This window comes from Nycticebus coucang, chromosome 2 (genome assembly GCF_027406575.1).
Source record: "Nycticebus coucang isolate mNycCou1 chromosome 2, mNycCou1.pri, whole genome shotgun sequence".
Classification (NCBI taxonomy): Eukaryota; Metazoa; Chordata; class Mammalia; order Primates; family Lorisidae; genus Nycticebus; species Nycticebus coucang.
The window spans coordinates 80,040,838-80,059,997 of record NC_069781.1 but is presented as its reverse complement, the minus strand read 5'-3'; the positions used below and the strand labels follow the sequence as shown (position 1 = coordinate 80,059,997).

At 44.1% G+C, this 19,160-nt stretch overlaps 1 protein-coding gene across 3 annotated transcripts in view; it reads left to right on the top strand.

The window, feature by feature from the left end:
* APBA1 (amyloid beta precursor protein binding family A member 1) overlaps nt 1-19,160 on the top strand; it is a 248,861-nt gene that overhangs the window by 193,635 nt on the left and 36,066 nt on the right. For all 3 annotated transcript variants that reach the window (XM_053574724.1, XM_053574718.1, XM_053574713.1), the window contains exons 3-4: nt 13,430-13,525; nt 17,769-17,808. In XM_053574724.1, coding sequence (XP_053430699.1) covers nt 13,430-13,525; nt 17,769-17,808 — 136 coding nt within the window. The remainder of the gene's footprint in view (nt 1-13,429; nt 13,526-17,768; nt 17,809-19,160) is intronic.

Below are 19,160 nucleotides of genomic sequence, written 5' to 3'. Positions count from 1 at the left end.
AGCAGCTTGCTTAATAAAGTATGGAAGATGAGAAGGCCATCGAGTCTGATGGCAAGGTGGATGGACGTCACAGTCTTTTGTAGCCCAGTCACAGTGACTTCCCATCACCTTTGCAGTATTTTATTGCTTAGTATAAGTTGCTTACTCACTCTCTCCCCAGGGATGGCATTACACAAGGGTCTGAATACCAGGAAGTAAAGATCGCGTGGGGGTGGCATCCCAGAGGTCTGCCTACCACATTTGGTATCTGTCATTATCTAAGCCAGCAAAGAACTACAGGGTCTGAAATTTAGGGCAGAACAGCTGCTGGCCCTGTCTTCCCCCACTGACTTTGTCAGCCATCCCAACTGCTGGGCTGCACTTGTTTTGTCATCTGGCTGAGAGTGGGCAGATCTGCAGATCCTGACGTGACCACTGGAGCATGAAACCAAAATGGTGTAAAAGGAAAGGAGTGTGAGACCCCCGCAGAACTGGGGCTGTGACAGTGGCAGAGAAGGCTAGAGCCAGGGAGAGCTGTGCAAATGGGAGAGAAAGGGTGTCATGGTGTCATCCTGCAGGAACAAGCTCACCCCATGGGGCTTGTTCAGAGGAGAGTTCAACTTTATCCTCAAGGGACTGCCATTGTCAAAAGCACTGACTGTAAAGACCTCTTCATAAGTTAAGACAGAGCTTAACTGATGGATGATTCCCCTGGACTTTGGGGATGGGGTGATCTGGGCCCCCAGGCATGTTGCCTTCACCCTTGCACAGCCTCATCCAGGGCTCCAGGTCTTCCCCAGTCAACCCAGTGTGTTGTATGAACATTATCATTTTTCCTTCACCATGACTCAACAAGGTTGGTAAGCACAGCGTTAAGGGGTCTTGTTGGCACTGAGGAGTCTGCAGGAGAGAACAGGCCTCCCGGCTGCTTGTCGTCCCTTGGGGGTGGCGTGAAGATCCTGTTCTTCATGCTCTCGTCTCGTCTCAACTGCCTTCTTGGTGCTGGTGAAGTTTTCCATCACAAACCTCATCCGTTATTTATGAGGCATGGAGAAGGTGGTTGTGAATAATTAAGCAGGTTTCAGGTGCAGGATCAACATTTAAGGGAAGAAACAATGAAAACAAAAGAGCCAGGGAAAGAATTCTGTTACGCCAATAGGATGCATTGTATTCATGTGTTCTATAACTTTCCAGAAGGCCTAGCGGGTTGTTGTTGTTTTTTTCATCTAACAGTTTTTGAATCTTATGTGTGTTGGGCATTCTCTGGCTAATAACTGAAAAAGTTAACAGTGGAGACTCTTAATGGCATCAGCCTCCCTGTTCTCAGCCATTCATAAATCTAAACAAATGCAATTTTCAAGACTGCTAGTGAGGAAAATGGCTTTGCTGTGAGCTAGGGAAAACCTAAATGGTAAGGAGTGCTCCGTTTAGACACTTGAGAATCAACATCCAAAGATTTTTCTCTTTTTAAATAATTGATGAAAAGAAGAAAGTGTTTTGAGAGAAACCCAGTGCATAAACTAGGGGGAAAAACCTTCTGCAATGCTCACAATTTTGAAAGGGCTTTCTTGAATGATGGCAGACAGCTACAGGCCTCGCATCAGACTGGTGTGGCGATAGTAGATGCGATCTGATTGGCAGCAGGAGTGATCAGAAACACCAGAACACTGAGGAGAGAGTAGGGAATGCCCACGGGTGCTCTCTCCGGCCCTGTTTCCCACACTGGTCTTCTGCCTGCACAGCCCCCCTGCCGCCTCCGTGTGCATGAGCTGCCCGGGGTTCAGCTCTACTCGTGCCTGACCTTCCCCTGGTCTGCTCTGGTCCAGCTCGTGAACCCAAGTTGGGCGTATCTGTTGGTTTGGTTCCAACCATGCTGGCTGTGGAGGCAGAACTTTGCTGTGTTGGTGCTGCTGGCTCGCCTCATCTCCTCAGTCAGTTTGTAGTTCAAGGCTACCAGAGGCAGTTAGTAAATGTGACAAGGCCTCCCTTGCCCCAGAGGCCCAGCCCTGGCTGGCCACGATGGTCTCCAGGCTCTCACCACATGCCCGGGTGCATTCTGATGCAGGTCCTCAGAGAAACTCTTTTTCCCCAGATCCTGCCCTTTCCTTACACATGAGCTGGATGCTTTTTCACAGGTTCTATAAACGTGGCAGAGTTTGGAGTGTGTGAAAGTTTCTGATAGCACCTCAGAGCCAAGTTTATTTTCCCCAGAAATAGTAGGCACCACTGCCAGAAGGGGCAGCTGGCCCTTCTCAGAAGCATCAGCTGATGATGCTCCCCCTGTGACGCAGGAGCCACTTGGGCACCAAGAGGTTAGTGTGGAGAGGTTGGACACCTCAGGAGGTGGTCACATCTCCTGTTACCAGTTGCATGATTGACGTGGGCATCTGACACCACTGGAAACAATCCTCCAAACGGCCACTGAGGTCAGGAGCTAGCCTCAGCTCACAAGGGTGCACGCTAGAGCTGGCCCGGCTGCTCAAACACCACCTGGGAAGATGGAGAATTTTTGGCTGTACCAATTTGAGTGTCATGAAGGAGAGGTAAGTGGAGCCTCAGGCTTCAGAATGACATTTGCCACTTTGCTTTGGTTCTCCTCATCCTGCCGAAATGTCAGTTGCTCTCTGCATTTCCCTGGACAGTAGGAGTAACTGAGCGCAGCAGGAATGGGTGGGGAGAGTGGCATCCCCAGAATGACAGGACATGTAATCAAGTTTGCCTGCAGCTTGGAAGGTGTCGGGAGAGAGAAAAGGCTATTCAATCACTTACTTAGAAAAGGTGCTTGGGGGCTGTGCCTGTGGCTCAGTCGGTAGGGCGCCGGCCCCATATGCCGAGGGTGGCGGGTTCAAGCCCGGCCCCGGCCAAACTGCAACCAAAAAATAGCCGGGCATTGTGGCGGGCGCCTGTGGTCCCAGCTGCTTGGGAGGCTGAGGCAGGAGAATCGCTTAAGCCCAGGAGTAAGAGGTTGCTGTGAGCTGTGTGAGGCCACGGCACTCTACCGAGGGCCATAAAGTGAGACTCTGTCTCTACAAAAAAAAAAAAGAAAAGGTGCTTGGAAGGATGTTGTGCTGGTTGTGTCTCCCTATCAGCACGGCTTTCTGAGTCTCCACGCTCTAATAAATATCACTTTGGGCAATGAAGCCTCAAGTTTCCAGGCTCTGGGCTTTTTTGTCTTTTGATTCTGTGATGCTAATAAAAATGAATGGAGGTTAGTACCTTGCACATGGGGTGCTGCTTTGCTGGTGAATGGGTATAACGTAGCCTGGTACAGTGCCTGGCACATACCACGCCTTGCATCGTTGGTCACTGTCATAGTTCTTAGCAGGTGATGTGTTACTACAGCACATTGTGTGCTCTTAACTGCATCTCTTCATACAAACTTAAAGAGGCTTTGGTTTTTTCCTCCCACTGAGCTCAAGGCCAGTGGCCTGGGAATAAAAGTGTGGGAAGACAATCAAGGAATGCATGGACTTACCTGAGGAAGTGAATAAAAGGCTCCCTCATTTGCCCAGACCACGCTGCAGTCCAAATAAAAACAGACTATTTCCAAGGGAGAAAGGATAACCTTTGTTTATAGATCAACTTTCTCAGATAAGTTGTTTCATTCTTACACAGATGACTCTGGTTTATGGTTAATTGGTTAACTTTTTTGCCTTTGAGAACATGGCTTTTAGAATAATTTGATGCTAATAAGATGAATTATTTCTGTGGTCTGATGACATTGGTCTTTGAGAGATTTCTGCTGTGCAGGGCTCTAAGGTACCAGGTGGTACAGGTCTTTACCCTCTGGCTTAAAATGGGTTTAACTGACTTGGGGCTGGAAACAAGGGCATTGCCTATGGGAAAATAGAGAAAAGAAATGGTTGGAATGTTTTAACTGACAGTTACCTCAGACTGTTCCATTGGTATTAATTGAATCCTTATAAATGTGTATATAAAACACTTCATGAAGCCCAGGCTATTATCATTTTCATGACATAATTATGCCCCTACAATGCCTATGAAAACTTTGCTGCTGGACCACATTAAGGAAATACCAATGAGCATTGATACTGTCGTTTGAATTGAGAGTGAATAATCATGGATTTCTTAAGTGGTTTCAATTTTCAAAAGCACAAACATTATCTTGGGGCAAGAAAGAAAATAATCATATATTTGGGTGTTATTTTTGTAATTCTAACCTGGAATAAAGTTAACTTAGATCAGTGAAAGAAACCAGGTACATTCATTTGAGAAAAGAAATGAAGCCCAGAAACCCAATAGCATAAGTGGAAAAGCTACTCTAGGACACTGGAATTCGAGAAGCCCCACGCAGTCTGAAAATGGAAGTTTGCCAGAAGAACTAGGGTGTGTGCCGTGGCCTCCCCTGTGTAACTTACCTTTGAAATTCCATATAGAAAAAGGAGCAGAACCAGTAGGTTCAGGCTGGAAAGGAATTGAATGCCCAAGTGCTCGAGTACAGCTTGCATGAAATGCCGCCTCCGAGAACACTTACTCCCACTATCGAATCCACAATATTGTGATCATGTGAGGATGTGTGACTTACAGGTGGTGTCTGTGAGAGAAGGGAGACACAGATCACGATCAAAAACCAGTGAAGTCCCAGGTCAAGTTGATTAAAAAAAAAGGTGGGGGAGGGAAAGGGAAGGAAGGGGTGGGGCAGGACAGGAGGAAAGAGAAGAGAAGGGAAAAAGAAAAGAAAAAAGAAGAACCAGGGACTTACCTTGAGCTGCTTGTGGGTACCAGTGACCTTATGAGCAGGGCTGTGCGTGTTCAGACCTACTCTCTATACAATCCTATTTCCATTCCCTTTTTCCTCTGACACAAGGTAGGTGTCCGTGCATCTATGTATCCTTGCATTTGTTCAACCCATTTATTGGTCTCCTGGATATTTATGGGAGACTCTGTATGATCAATTAGAGGGAAAATATGTAAATGAATTATGAATCCTGCCTTCACGGTGCTTATTAAAATATTGCAATTAAATATTGTCCTATAGCATGATAATACAGAGGGTACCCCAAAAATACACATTTTAAGAAAGGAAAAAACTGTATTAAAATTGTGAGAACATATACCGTTAACAAAAAATGAATATAAGTCATATCGAACACCTCTTTGTAATTGCAGAAGTCAAACGTGACTTGAGTATTACAAATTTAATACAGTTGTTTTTCTTTCTTAAAATATGTATATATGCTTTGTATGTAAAATAAAAGGAGAGAGTAAGGTAGCATAAGAATGCCACAGATAAAATACATGCTGCAGTTCCTAGCTGAGGAGTGGCGGTGTTCAGGGATTCCTTTCACTTAAGAGAGTTGGGAAGACTGCAGGAAAGGTAATGTTTGAAATAGAAATGGACCCTGGAGCCTTGCGTGTAGAGCAGAGCTCAGACAAGAGCTCAAACAAAAGCACTGAGCAGAAACACACAGGTTATATCCTGGGAACAGAAGTGGCTCCGTTTGAATTGACAGTAGAAAATATCCAAAGAATCGAGGTCAATCTTAGAGTGCCTTAAATGCCAAAGAAAATGGTCTAAAATTGAATCTCTAAGCAAAAAGGAATAACTAAAGATTTTTGAATTGAGGAAAGACTTGTTCAGAGCTTTTCAAAACTGAGTTGAAAATGGCCTTAAGTAGGTACTTAGCGAGAAGCCTCCTAAAGTAAGGAGGTTCATGAGCTCCTGGGGCTGTGGTCTCAGGTAGTATGTTGGCTATTGGGCACCTCAAAAGAAAAAACAAAAAAAACCCAAACATCTTATTCTAAGGTTCTATGAGTTGTTTCAAACAAGTGAAATTACTAAATAATTCATTCCCAGATGGGTTTGACAAAACTGTATAATTTTTAGAGAATTGTTTTCTCCTACCCTTTATTGCAAAGAACCTTTGTCACTGAGTTTCCTTGGAGAAAGGGGCCAACGTATAGTAAGATTCATGAAAGTTGACCAGAGCTGGCTGGGGTCTTTCACCAGATGCCCTAATTAGAGATGTATCCAGGTCAGGCATTAATAATAGGATAGTGGTTATGCACATTGTTCTCTTTTGTAAATCAATTCCTATGATAGTATCCCTCCCATCCCTCATACCATATATTCAGAAGTGCTTTCCTGCACAGGAAATAATGAACTTGCCAGAAATTGCACACAGCCGTTAGATATAGCCCCAGCCTCCGCCAGTAATGAGCTCTTCCCTTCCAATATACTATTAAGAGGGTTGGAGCTTATGAATTAATGTAGAGGCTTTCTGGTATGATTTTATGGAGCCTTTTGTTTGCTTATATTTTTATGCATAGATAAAATTTTAATAAGAAAGAAACAGGATGAGATGAGGAAACATCCTCCCGGGTGTGTGTTGTCTTTGTGAGCCCTCTCCCAGAGGGACAAAATAATTTTTGTAACTGTTGGAATCATAAAAGACTTACGAATACTGGTCGAGTGCTTTTTACGTGCCCAGGCCCTGAGCAGTTAATCCTCTAGTCAACCCCAGGAGATGGGTAGCAACTTTTTCCCTCATTTCTGAGAAAGGACCAGAGAGGATTGATAACCTGCTTGTGGTCAGAGGTAAGAGTGGTAGAGCCAGAATTCAGACACTTGTCGGCTAGACACTGGGGCTTGAGCACTTAAGCACTTCACTGTCCTGAAATGTAAGTTACCATTTTACTTGTCCAACCATAATATACAATTTAATATACAATTAAAACATTAAGTCTTTTTCAAGGGAGAAATGGAACTTGTGTTCCCTATAATCACGCTATGCTTTTGAAAATGAACCATTATATTGGAGAGCCAGATCATTCATGGTGGTTTTGAAGGCTAGGAATTGATTGTTGTTTTTTTGTTTGTTTTTTACTTCAGCCAACCAACAGACTTTGTTCTCCAGGCTCTTCTGGGTCCTGGGCACTGTGATTGAGAAGGATTCTGTGTCCTGTCCACTGGAGGGCCCCCTGGCCCAGCTGCTGCAGGCAATATCTTTCCTCCCCTTAGCTCTTGAGCTCTCTGTTCCTGCCTGTCTTGGCAGCTTCATGTTGAACTTTGACCGTGGGGGCAGAGGTGTCCTGAGGAATCCCTGTATACGTGTACCTTCAAAAGCTACTTCAGATTAAGTTACTTAAAGCAAGGACCAAAATTTCAAAATTAAGTGTGTGTGGACAAGAAGAGATTGGGTAGAACTTTACCTTGAAAAAACTACTAAAAATTATAATTATAAACAAAATCTTAGTTTATCTTTTGACTAACAGCACCAAGGTTATAATTCCAACTACATGCAATTTCTTAGAACAAATAAATAGTATTGATTTTATGTTGATTTAGTGTGTATTTTAGGTTTTGTTTGTTTGTTTACCAAAAAACTATTGAATCACACAATAAAATAACCTTCTTCCGTTCACATGTGACTTTTAGGGCATGATGAGAAACAGTTATTACAATCATAAAGAGAACCATTTCAGCAAAAATATTGAAGGGCTGACTCACTTTTCCTAAGGGCCTCTCCTAATTATTCGATATTTCTGTCATTCTCTTTCAGAGCACCTCTGATGTTCTGATGCTATCATTCTTTCCATTCATTGCTTCTTAATTGACTGATGCAACTCTGCCAGCTCCTCCATTGTCAGTAGCTGGTTTGAGCAGTTCCCCAACTTTACCTTCTTCAACTTTATGCAGTTCTGCTGTGTATTTATTTTTGCAATATTTGCACTTCTCTGCTATTTGCTGTTTTTGTTTAGTTTTAGCTTTGTGATGCCAGATGGTCCTAGTAGTCAGCAAGAGTCAAGTTGACAAAGATGTAGACCAGATAGGTAGATGGTAGTGTTTGGAGAAGAGGGCTGTTCAGATGGGCACTACCATTGTGCCTTAGTCTGTTTTCTGTTGCTATAACTGAATACCTGAGACTGGTAATTTATAACTAAATTTATTTCTTAATAGATTGGAGAGGGGGAAGTCCAGGGTCAAGCAGCCGTATCTAGTGTAGGCCTTCTTACTGGAGGGGACTCTGCAGAGTCCTGAAGTGGCAGAGGCATCACACAGCAGGGGGGTGCTCATGAGTGCCAGACTGACAGGCTTTTATAACAGACCCATTCCATGACGACTGACCTACTTTCTCAATAACCTGTTAATCCAGGAGTAGATAAGATCCATTCACGAGGGCTTCACCCTCATGATCCAGTCACCTCCCAGAGGTCCCACCTCTCAAAATTGCTGCATTAAGGACCAAGTTCCTTTTATTTTAGTTTTTTTTTTTTTTTTTTTAATTTTTCTGTTGGTGGTACTGAGTCATCAAACTCTTTGGCCTAGACTTACTGGAAAGCTTGTGACTGTGTGTGTGTGTAGATTGGGGGTGTTTGAGACAAAGAATCTCACTTTGTCGCCCTTGGTAGTGTCGTGGCGCCATAGCTCACAGCAACCTCAAACTCTTGGGATGAAGCAATCCTCTTGCCTCAGCCTCCCAAGCAGCTGGGACTATAGGCCTAATTTTTCTATTTTTAGTAGAGATAAAGTCTCACTCTTGCGCAGGCTAGTCTGAAACTCCCAAGTTCAAGCAGCCCTCCCATGTTAGCCTCCTAGGATTACAGGGATAAGCCACTGCACCTGGCCAAGGACCAAGTTTCTAACATGTGAATTCTGTGGACACATGCAAACTCTAGCACATTGTAAGTAGTCGGCTCATTTGTATCTGTTATTGTGTCGTTATAACTTTTCTTTTTCTGCAGGGCCTTAGACGATGGCCACTGTTCACAGAGTATGCCCTGTGTTTGTGACCTATGGGTCTATCTCTCCTGACAGACCAGGAGCTCCTTGGGGACAAGCAGGGACCTGGGCTTACTCAGCCAAAGTCATTGCTTCAGAGTGGGGTAAACGAGTGAATGGCCCAAATAGAACTCTATTTTTATGTATCTCTCAACTAGAATTTCTCCAGAAGTCTTTCAATATCTCTGTACATCTCTCTAAATCATGGGTTTTCTCTCTCAGGTCCTGCCTCGGTCCTTAGAGGAAACAGGCAGGGTCCCTTCAGCTCCAGCTTTGGGGCACTGTCATTATTATCTTCACTTCCTGCAGACTTCCAGGGGTTAAAAAGGATCAAAGGAAAGGGAAGAGGGGTGAGAGTAGAACCCTATCCCTACTCCTTTAGATCTTCCTGTTCAACTCACAAAATCATTACGAAGTGCCTACATTGGACTTCTTTGATGAAAACAGCAAGTCAATGACTCACAAAAAAGACACCGTCTGGCCGAGAGTAAGAGCTGTAAGGGCCTGTGTTACCCTGAGGGTGCTCTGGCTGGTACCTCCTGCCCAGCTCACTTCTCAGCCCCTCTCTCATCGCCCTCCCGGAGCTGTGCTGTTCTTTCTCCCTGCCTCAATTTCCTACCCCATGCCACTCCATGAATCCTGCACAGTGTGCAGGGTTCAGCTGAAGCTCCACCTTCCCCGAGGCACTGCCTGATACTCAGCCCTCCCCTCTGTGCCCCTACTGTACAGATTAACACCCCAGCCCCCGCCACAGCCCTGTCTGTACACATCTGCCTCCCCCCATTCTCTGGAAACATATCTCCTTCCCCTTTGTTTTGTTGCCCAATGTCAGGAACGCAGGTAGGCTCCAAGGTAATCTGCTGAAGGAATAAATGAATAATAATTATGTGTGTGCTGCTTTTCTCCCCTACAAGCCTGGCCTAAAAGTCCCTGAAGCTACTTTTCTGTCTCATGCCCACCACAGCTGTGTGTTTGCCCCGCGGGGTTTTTCTATCAGAATTACAATGATCGCCTTTCCCTTGGGATACTTTTGCATCCTTAGGCCACCTCTGGCTCCAGGGCCAGTGGACAGGACAGTACATTTCTCATCTTGACATTGAAGAATTCAACCTCTTCAGGCTAAGAGCTCTGCTCTGTGGAATCTCAGAGCTTTGATGGTAAAATTTAGATCATAGATGTGGAGAGTTTGCTAGCACCTAATCTGGAGAAGGCAAGTTCTTGAGCTTAAGGATACCTGTAATTCTATAGAGAAGGGGATTGTGGGTAAGTCATCTCTGAACACTCCATCCTAGGTAGACCTGCACGTGCAGCAGGTGAATTCCCAATCCCACATTTGCTTCCTACCCTCGCAAGCAAATGGCCTCACTTGCTTCAAATGGAATATCCATCCGGTAACCCAGAAGACATGAGACTCAAGAGGAATATGTGATCATTTTTTTCTTTTTCTGTCACATTTATCAAAATTGGCTAGATCTTGTTCCAATATATTCTTTGAAAGTAAAAAAGTATTATGTAACTTTTGATTTTTTTTCCACTGTTTAAAGTATATCCAGGTGGAAGTTGGAGATAAGGGTGAAAGGGCTTTTAAAGCAGGCATTGGAGATGAGCTGAGTACGGACATTGTTGTCCAGGCTGCACAGGGACGGTGTCTGTCCCAAGGTGCTTGTTCTTGGTCCACCCTTGACATTTAATTAATGGTGTGGTGATTTGTAGGCTTCCACCAGATGAAGTCCTCTCATTAGGAGACAACTTTCTGCTTCCGAAGAACTTCATTAGAGCCCAAAGAGCCTTCACAGGCAAAGACAATTTCTGTAATTCAAAATGCAAATTGAATGTTCTACACATGAACGATGGAAACCCGTTCAGTAGAACTATTCTGAAATCATTTATTCAGTAAACATGTAGTGAGTACCTACTGGTTACAAGAACCAAGGTTATGGACTTGGATCGTGAAAATGAAGGAGGCAAGGTCCCTGCTGCCTGACAGCTCTCGAGGGTGGAGGAACGTACACATGAACAGATAATTACACTCCAGGCACGTGCCATCAGAGAGGTGCTTACTGTGGATGGAGTCTAAGAAGACTTCAGCCAGGCCAGTGCTTCTGAATTAAGCAGAACATGGGAGAGAATGAGGGAGAAGTCTCTAGGTGGAGGTCGTTAATTGCAGGTGCAAATGGAAGAGACCGTGAATGAGCTTGAGCATGTGCAGAAGCCTAGAGCAGTGGCTGTCTGCAAGGAGTGATCCCTGTTGAGGGATCCCAGGAGTGGCTCCCAGGAGTGCCTCTTTTGGGCCTCCTCGCTGGTGTCCTTGGGCAGACGCCCAGCACTAGGCACTTCTCTTTACTGTGGGATCGGAGCTCCCACTGTGCACTGCTGCCCACGGCCCAGATCGCCTGTCTTCTCACATCATCCTAAGGTTACCTGGTGCCCACAGATTGCAAAAAAATACTTTTTAGAAGATAGGGAACAGTAGAGAAATAGTACACATGAGACACTCTGGGGGGTATTCTTTAAATGAAATGTTGCACAGTCCTCCAAGCAATTAAAGAATATCCAAAAAAACACAGAATATCCAACTGCACTAGCTTCCCCAGGGGCTAGAGACCCTTAAATTCTTGGTGACAGAGAAAATTACTTGGGGGTGAAAATATAGAGCCATAAATACCTGAGGAAGCTCTTCAAATTTGAAAAAAGCAGGGAAATCCAAAGGCATTGTATTCTCATGAAGACTTTACTACATTAATTTTGAGTAAGCCAAACATAGAGCTAAATCTAAGTACCCACCAACTCTCTAAGGTGCCAAATGAAAGATCTTGTGTGTTTCTTTCTAAAGGCACACCAGGCTACTTTATTGTGGCCAAGGGTTGTGGAACTTTGGGTTTTTTATGGCTCTGTCATCAGAGCCTGCCCTCTTGGCTTTACTGCAGAGGGTCTGATTTCTGCATGTGAATATTTAAAGAGCTCATTGGTCCTCACCTCCCTGCCCAGAATTAGGTATGTGGGGTCACAGGAAACAAATCCAGGCCTCACAGCAGTAGAGTAGGGTTGCAAAGCTCCTTGGTCTGAATGAAAATGAATTTCCCTGCATCACCTTTCTGTGCATTTGGTGTCCCCTGTATTTCCTGTAATTCAGACTTCTTGGAAAATATTGATTTTTAAATTTTTAATTGAAACAGAGTCTCACTCTGTTTGTTGCCCAGGTTAGAGTGAGTGCCACGGCCTCAGCCTAGCTCAGAGCAACCTCAAACTCCTGGGCTCAATCAATCCTCCTGCCTCCCAAGCAGCTGGGACTATAGGTGCCTACCATTAACACCTGGCTAATTTTTGTATTTTTAGTAGAGAAAAGGTCTTGCTCTGCTCAGGCTGAGTCTCAAATTCCTGACTTCAAGTGATCCTCCCACCTTGGCCTCCCAGAGTGCTAGGGTGCTAGACTTTCTGGTGTGAGCCACCTCGCCCAGCCCATTGACTTTTTTTTTTATTTCACACAAGGCTCACTGAGGTCCCCCTTGTCTATCACCATGCTCCCCACCCCCACGCCATGGCTGTGTGAAACATTCTCCCTTTCCATGCAGATATTTTACTAATGTCTCTGGGCCTCAGCTTCGTCAAGGGGACCAGTATTGAGATCAGACTCAGGTTCAAGCAAGCACTAGTGTTATTTTGCTTTCTTTGCCCAGGACTCCCCTCCCTGCGTTCTCATCCCCACGCTTCCGGAGAATCGGTCCTGTGTGGTTTCTTTCTGTGTTATGCCTCTGTCGGACACCAGCAGCACACTGTGAAGCAATGCATCCCTACTCCCAGAGGACCATCACGGCAGAATTCTTAAGCATCCCCGGGCTGCACCTGAACATGGCCCTTCCCATCCCAACATTTCAGGAGCATGCAGAAATACTTGGGTATCGGCTGGGGAGTGTTTTCAAGGCCTGTATCAGTCCCATCCCTGTGCTTGCTTGCTTCATTTGGTCATCCACTCAGCAGATATTTATGGAGCACCTGCTGGGTGTGTTGACCTGGGAGCTTCAGATCCCTTCTAGCAGGGCCCGACCGTGCAAGGATCTGGGGCCCCATCAACTGAGACCGTACTGTACCTGACGGGGACCATTTTTCTGGAAACTATTTTTCTCTGCCTTACTTTCAAACATATTATTTGACAAAGGATTTTTGAACTGTTCAGCCAGGTTATGTTGTCTGGGTGCTGAAATTTCTCTCAAATTTCAACAACTTGTGGATTAAATCAGACAAAATATTCAAACTCTGAACCAACGAGGCAAATTAACAGGTCGTGTGATTTCCGGTCATCAAAATCAGTCCCAGTAGTCTCTTTAAAAAATGTGCATTTTAATTTTTGCTTTCCCATTCATGTCATCTGGGTGGTTTTATAAGACATTTGACACCTTAAGCTTTGCATCTTGCGGTAAGAAGATAATTTTTAAACATATTTGTGTGATTCCCTTAGCTCTATTTATTTGGGAACTTAAGTTCGATATCCGCCTTCTTCTATATTATCTTTCAACAATTGGCCTAAGGGGCAAAATGACCTAGAGTTATAAAAGCTCCTTTGAAAGCATGGCAAAAATTGAGAAAGAAAGGTCGAAAAGCACAGATGTTTCACGTACCCCCAGACACGCTCGTTCGGTTGTGTCTTGCTTTGCTTTCTCTCCGCGCTCCTCGGGTTCTCACTCTGTTTATCTTCTTGCTGTGTTCCAGTCTCCGTCTCCTGGCAGTTCCTCACCCCTGGGTGCCGAGTCATCGAGTACACCTCTTCACCCCGGTGACCCCACGGAAGCCTCCACAAATAAAGAGGTAGGGTGCCGTTTTGTCTCTAAAGCTGTCAGCTCACTTTGCTTTATACTAATACTGCTTCATGCATCCTCATTCAGCCCCTAGGGAGCTCTCGAACCACCTTAACCTGGGGAGAAAAATTCTGATTCTCCTCTCCAGTGTGCAAGTCATCTGTGAAAGCCATGTCTTCCCACTGGTAGCCACTGGCCATAGGTGTCTAATTAATGAATAAATGAAAAATCCATGTCCTAGGCACACTAGCCTCATTTCAAGTGCTCAGTGGCCTCCATGATTGTACAGGGTAGATTATAGAGCATTTGCATCATTGCAGAAAGTTCTATTGGACAGCGCTAGACATTGGATACCAGAAGCTCCACGTACCGGCATCTTTCCTCATAGCATTATGTGCTTTCTGATACTGTGAATTTGCAGTTGCTGTATGCTTTGGAAAATGGGTTGGTTTCTTAAATATTCATCTGTTTCAGGCCCAAGTCAAATAACTTGCATAAGAACAGGGTGACCGCACGTCTCAGCTTACCTGAGGCATGGTTCCAGTTTTCACCTGTTAGCCAGGCAGCCCACCTGGTGAGCACCCCTTCCTCCAGGAGTGCCGTCCAGAAGTTCCACGATGATGGAAATATTCTACCTCTGTACTCTCTGCTGTGATAGTCATCAGCCCCATGTGCCTGCTAAGCCCCGGGAATGTGGACAGTGGGAGTAAGGAACTGAATTTTTCATTTTATTCCATTTAATTAATTTTAATAGCCACACCTGGACTAATGGACTGTGCAGCTCTGCAATGTGTTTCTTTTGGACATCAACTCGTATAGTTGCCCTGTGTATGGAGAATGTTTAAGTGAGAATGCTCTTAAACTTGCTCCTACTGAGGTCCCTGGGACTAGAAAAGGGCAGGTGTTTCCCCTGAGGGGAGCCACCATCTTCTCCTGTATCTGATGTCCTTTTTACAACTGGCTGTCACCCACACCTTTTTGGGAACCAGTACCATCAGGTAAATACTGGCCTGTGCCATAATCTAAATGTAGATGCTGCTAATCAATGCTGGGGAGATGTATTAAAGAGCTAAACCACATACTCAATGATGGTCTCACTTTCCCTCCTTTTGCGGATAATTTTATATTAAATACAGTGGAAGAAAACAATCTGTATTTTAACCTGAGTGGCTGATTGCTTCTAAAGGGAGTGCAAATTTACCCTTAAAGTATCATTGAGCACACATATATTTGCCGTTAAATATTTATGCAAGGGAGAAGTATATTCTTTTTTGTTAATCTGTTCATATCAAACCAGGCAAACACAGAGAGACCTTCTCTGCAATGACATCAGTGTTAGAATTTAGACTAGAAATATACTTTTGACTCCTCTGGTGTTGATCCTTAGATCCTTGGCCATGGGAACAGAGTGACAGGGTCACGGTTTCTGCGGGTCCTACCATTCCCAGTTTGCTTCATGTTTTACTCGTAGCACATGGACGGGTGAGAACAAATAGAAGAAGAGAAAGCTGGCTGCAATTGTGTAATAGTAGTGAGTGTTACCATTTCTTTAACATTTACCATGTTTCAGACACTGTGCTGAGAAAATCACAGTATCTCATTTAATTCTTAAACTAATTTTTTGAGGTAGGTATCAAAAGTTGAGGAAGCTTAAAGGTTAAGTAACTTTCCTGAGGATACAGAGCTCACAAGTGATCAGCCAGAATTTGAACCTAGAGCCTGAGGACCCCTGTGCTTAACTGACACGGTCTGCTACTCCTAGGTGGACAGTGCTTGCAGGTCACAGGCTGCACGGCTGTGTGTCATTATTCCAATTGCCAGGAATCCAAGCTCTTCATGCAGTTTGGTTTACGTGACCCCTAGAAAGATCCTATAGATGTTAGCCTTTAGCTTTCTGAGAACAAGTGTATTTATTAATTCTTGACTATGAAGGGTCAACTGATGTTCATCTCAGTCCACATGTGAGGAAACAAAGGGCTGATCAGACATCTGAATGTTCAGCCTCTGATCAGATATAACAGGCAAGGCAAATTTGTTGGTTTCTCGGTTCCTCCAAGAATTGGCACATTTCTGCATATCCTTAGAAATAATGATGAAAATCTTCCTTGTGTGCAATAATGACAGAATTTTTTCATTTCACAAAATTCTTTTTATTTTTGTTTTCAAAAATGTACTACCCCAGAAACTAAAGAAAGCTAGTCATGAGCCATGAATAGAGAATAAGTAAATGGACAAATGCCCTCCATTGTAGTTCTAAATAAAAGGGCAGCTTTTTGGAGCTATATAAAGTAATTCTTTTGTAGCTTCTGCCAAAATCTGTATACAGCCTTCAAGATTAGCAGTCAGAAAAGTATCCTAACAGTCCAAGAAAATCTGAACCAGCTTCTTAGATGAGCCTGGAGGCGAAATCATTTTGTTTTAACAGTAAATTCTTGTTACCCCAGAGCTCTGGCTACTTGGGTCAAGTGTAGCGAGATGGTTGGGAAATAATCATTTGAAAGTCTTTGACCCTTACAAAGAGGCTAGCTCCCACCTGCACACCATAAAGTTAGGAGCTATTTTATTTTTTGTTTATACCAACCAGATTTAGCTGTTGGCCCTCACCTGGCCTATCTTCTCCCTCAGGTAAAGCTCTGCTGAAGTGAGAGTTTCTTTCCTCCCATCCACATATCCCAGCTTTTACTTCATGTGCATTTTTTCCACAAATACTTCAGCAGCCAGGAACCTTTCCTTCCTGGTGCGCAGGAACCCTGCCCTCCGTGGCATGAGGAGCCCTTGCCCTTGCGTCCGGGGAGCGCCTCGCACTGCAGCGGCTTGACTGCAGAGTTGCTCTGTGAGGTGTGCTGTGTGGCTAGTGTTGGATTCTTGTCACTGTCCTGAATTGAGTTAAAGTTTTAAAACCATGTCTCTTCAACTGCCCCCGATTTTTCACATCACACTACTATTTTTAGAATGTTGTGCGAGTATTAACTCATTGATCATCTCTTTGCCATTCCATTCCCATCTTCTGTGTAAAGGGCTAGAATATGGAGTTGCTCCCCAACCCTCCCCCAGAACCCTTTCCACCTGCAGCCCCCAGGCACCCCAGAGTATGCCATCTATTCAGGTAAAACAATTAAGCATCCAGCTGTCTCATGCTAGGTACCCTTTCTTGTAAAGGCATGTTTTTAAATAATCACCTGAAACCTGGTAGATTCTCAGCAATGAAAATCTTGACCATGAGAACCTTACCTTTTGCCCATTTTAGGGACTCTTGTCTTTAATATTAGCTCTCTGCTCTCCTGCAATGCTTGCACCGCCCTGCCCCAGACATATCAGCTACAGTTTCTTTTTTTTTTTGGCCGGGGCTGGGTTTTAACCTGCCACCTCCGGCATATGGGACTGGCGCCCTACTCCTTGAGCCACAGGCGCCGCCTAGCTACAGTTTCTATTAGTAGTTGGAGCAGGAATGAATTTCCTACTCTTATGCCACTCCAATTTATGTCGAGAACATCTGTTTCTGAAAAAAGCCTGTAGTAACTTTTGGTCCTCCAAGAGCAGCATGTAAGCTGCCATCCTGTTGGCTTCTTCTAGAAGAAGTCTGGCTGTTGTCTCTATTTCCAAGTATTCCTAGAAGAGTGACCTGTGCTCTGAGATGTTGCTTAATAGAAGAAATTCCAGGGTTTTTTAATTGCTCTTTTGCTGTGTTCTTCTGGTAAGGTAGCACACAATAATGATGTATGTAGTAGAATTTTTCAACCAAAATAAATCAGTAAGAGGTGAAAGGAAGAGATTTCTAAAAACTCTCATACATGTTTAGCACAGTGAGAGATCACTGTGGCAAAGACAGAAAATAAAATTCTCTAAGAGGATTCTTAATTTCAGCTTATAATATTGTTGCTTTTACTAATCAGTTTTTCACGTGGAAATGCAGATTCTCAAGGACATAAATGGTGCCCTTTTTATTGCTATTACTAACTACAGGTTTCAGTCTGTGGGAATCTTTTTAAGCCAACAGAGAACTCTTCTTGATTGTGAAATGTTAAGATTTTCAGATGACCCAAAATATGAATGACGTTGTTCTGGATCTTAGGTAACTTTACTAAAAATTCCTATGTTTGTCCACACTTCATTTTCTCTAACCCTAAATGGTCAACGACTGGCTGATAACTGCCATGGTGATGTATTTAGTTTTCATGTTGCATGGATGAGTTGTGTTAATGCATATTTCATCATGCTTTGCTCTTTTTGAAATCTCTTTGTCTTAATTACAGTCAAGAAAAAGCTTGGCTTCGTTCCCGACCTACGTTGAAGGTAAGAGCTGAAAAGAAAATATTGAGCACTGAGTCATTCATGAATCTTTTAGTATTTGGGGGCCTTTAAAGCACTAAGATATGAGATTGTAGTGGAGAAGAAAGGCCACAAAGTCATTTATTCACAGTGGAAACCATCTTGGTTTCTGAGACTAAAAGGACAAGAGCTGAGCACCTCTCCCAAATCCTCCTCCCTGCCTTGGCTTATTATGTGGATCAAGACCCTGAAGCAGGAGGCGAAAATGTGGATTCTACCCAGTGTCAAGACAGCTTTGTAATAATGGTCACATCAAGTCTCAAACACAGGTCTCCTTACTTTTAGCCCAGTTTACCTCTTATGTTCATCAAGAACAGTTCAAGTTGGAATGAACTTTAAATATGGGAGAAATTTTCGTCCTTTTATTAAAAAAGACTTCCTTAATAATCCCCATCTATTACTAGGATGAGCTAGTAATAGGAATTGAGCTCTGTTCTAAGCCACTTTACTGCGTGCTAGCTCATTGGATTCTCACAACAGTCTTATGAAGTGGGTTTTACTGTTATCCCCATGCTGGGCTTTGAGAGGACAAGTACCTTGTCTAAGATCATGCAGTTAGCAATGCAGAGCCAGGCCGTGAACCGGCTGGCTGGCTCCATGGTTCTCCCTGGAGCCAGCCTTCTCTTCAGGCTGCCACAGGTGGCTGTGCAGGCTATTCTCTGCACAAGAAACCCAGTCACAAGGCTTAGTAGGGCCAAAATTCAGCCCAAGTTCTGCGCCCCAGCTTGAGGCTGTGCCACCCAAAGGGGGATGCCTATTTCTTTGTCACACGGAATCACCCCTTGCCATTTCCATGAACGAGGCTTTTCTGGAGGCCAGAGAATGCCTAGACTTTCTCCAAGGTTATATCTGGCCCATGGATCCCGTCAGTGTGTTCCAGTGCCTGGGAATGAGTTACCAAGATTCATCAACCTTCATGAACCTTCAGGCCCAAAGCCCGGGACTAACTCATAGTTTTGGTTTAGTTACGTTTCTTTCTTGAGTGACCTGTACATTATTTGCATCATTTTTATGAAACTCTAAAATTCCATGAGAGAACCACAGGAAGTTTTCAGAAGTTGAGAAACCCCTTCCTCCTTCACATCCATCGCTCCAGGCCCAGGTAGTTTCAAGTTCAGGATTGACCTGAGTGTAGGGAGGTAACGCTGTGCTTGTTCATCCGCAGAGCAGCCCAGAGGCATCACTGAAGGGAAAAACATGTTCCAAAAGGCAAGAATGAATGAAACCTGCAAGACTTTGACAAGGGATCATTATAGCTTTAGTTATTAAAAACTTTTTAAAAATATGCTAGCACCAAGCCTAAAGTGAACTTAGGA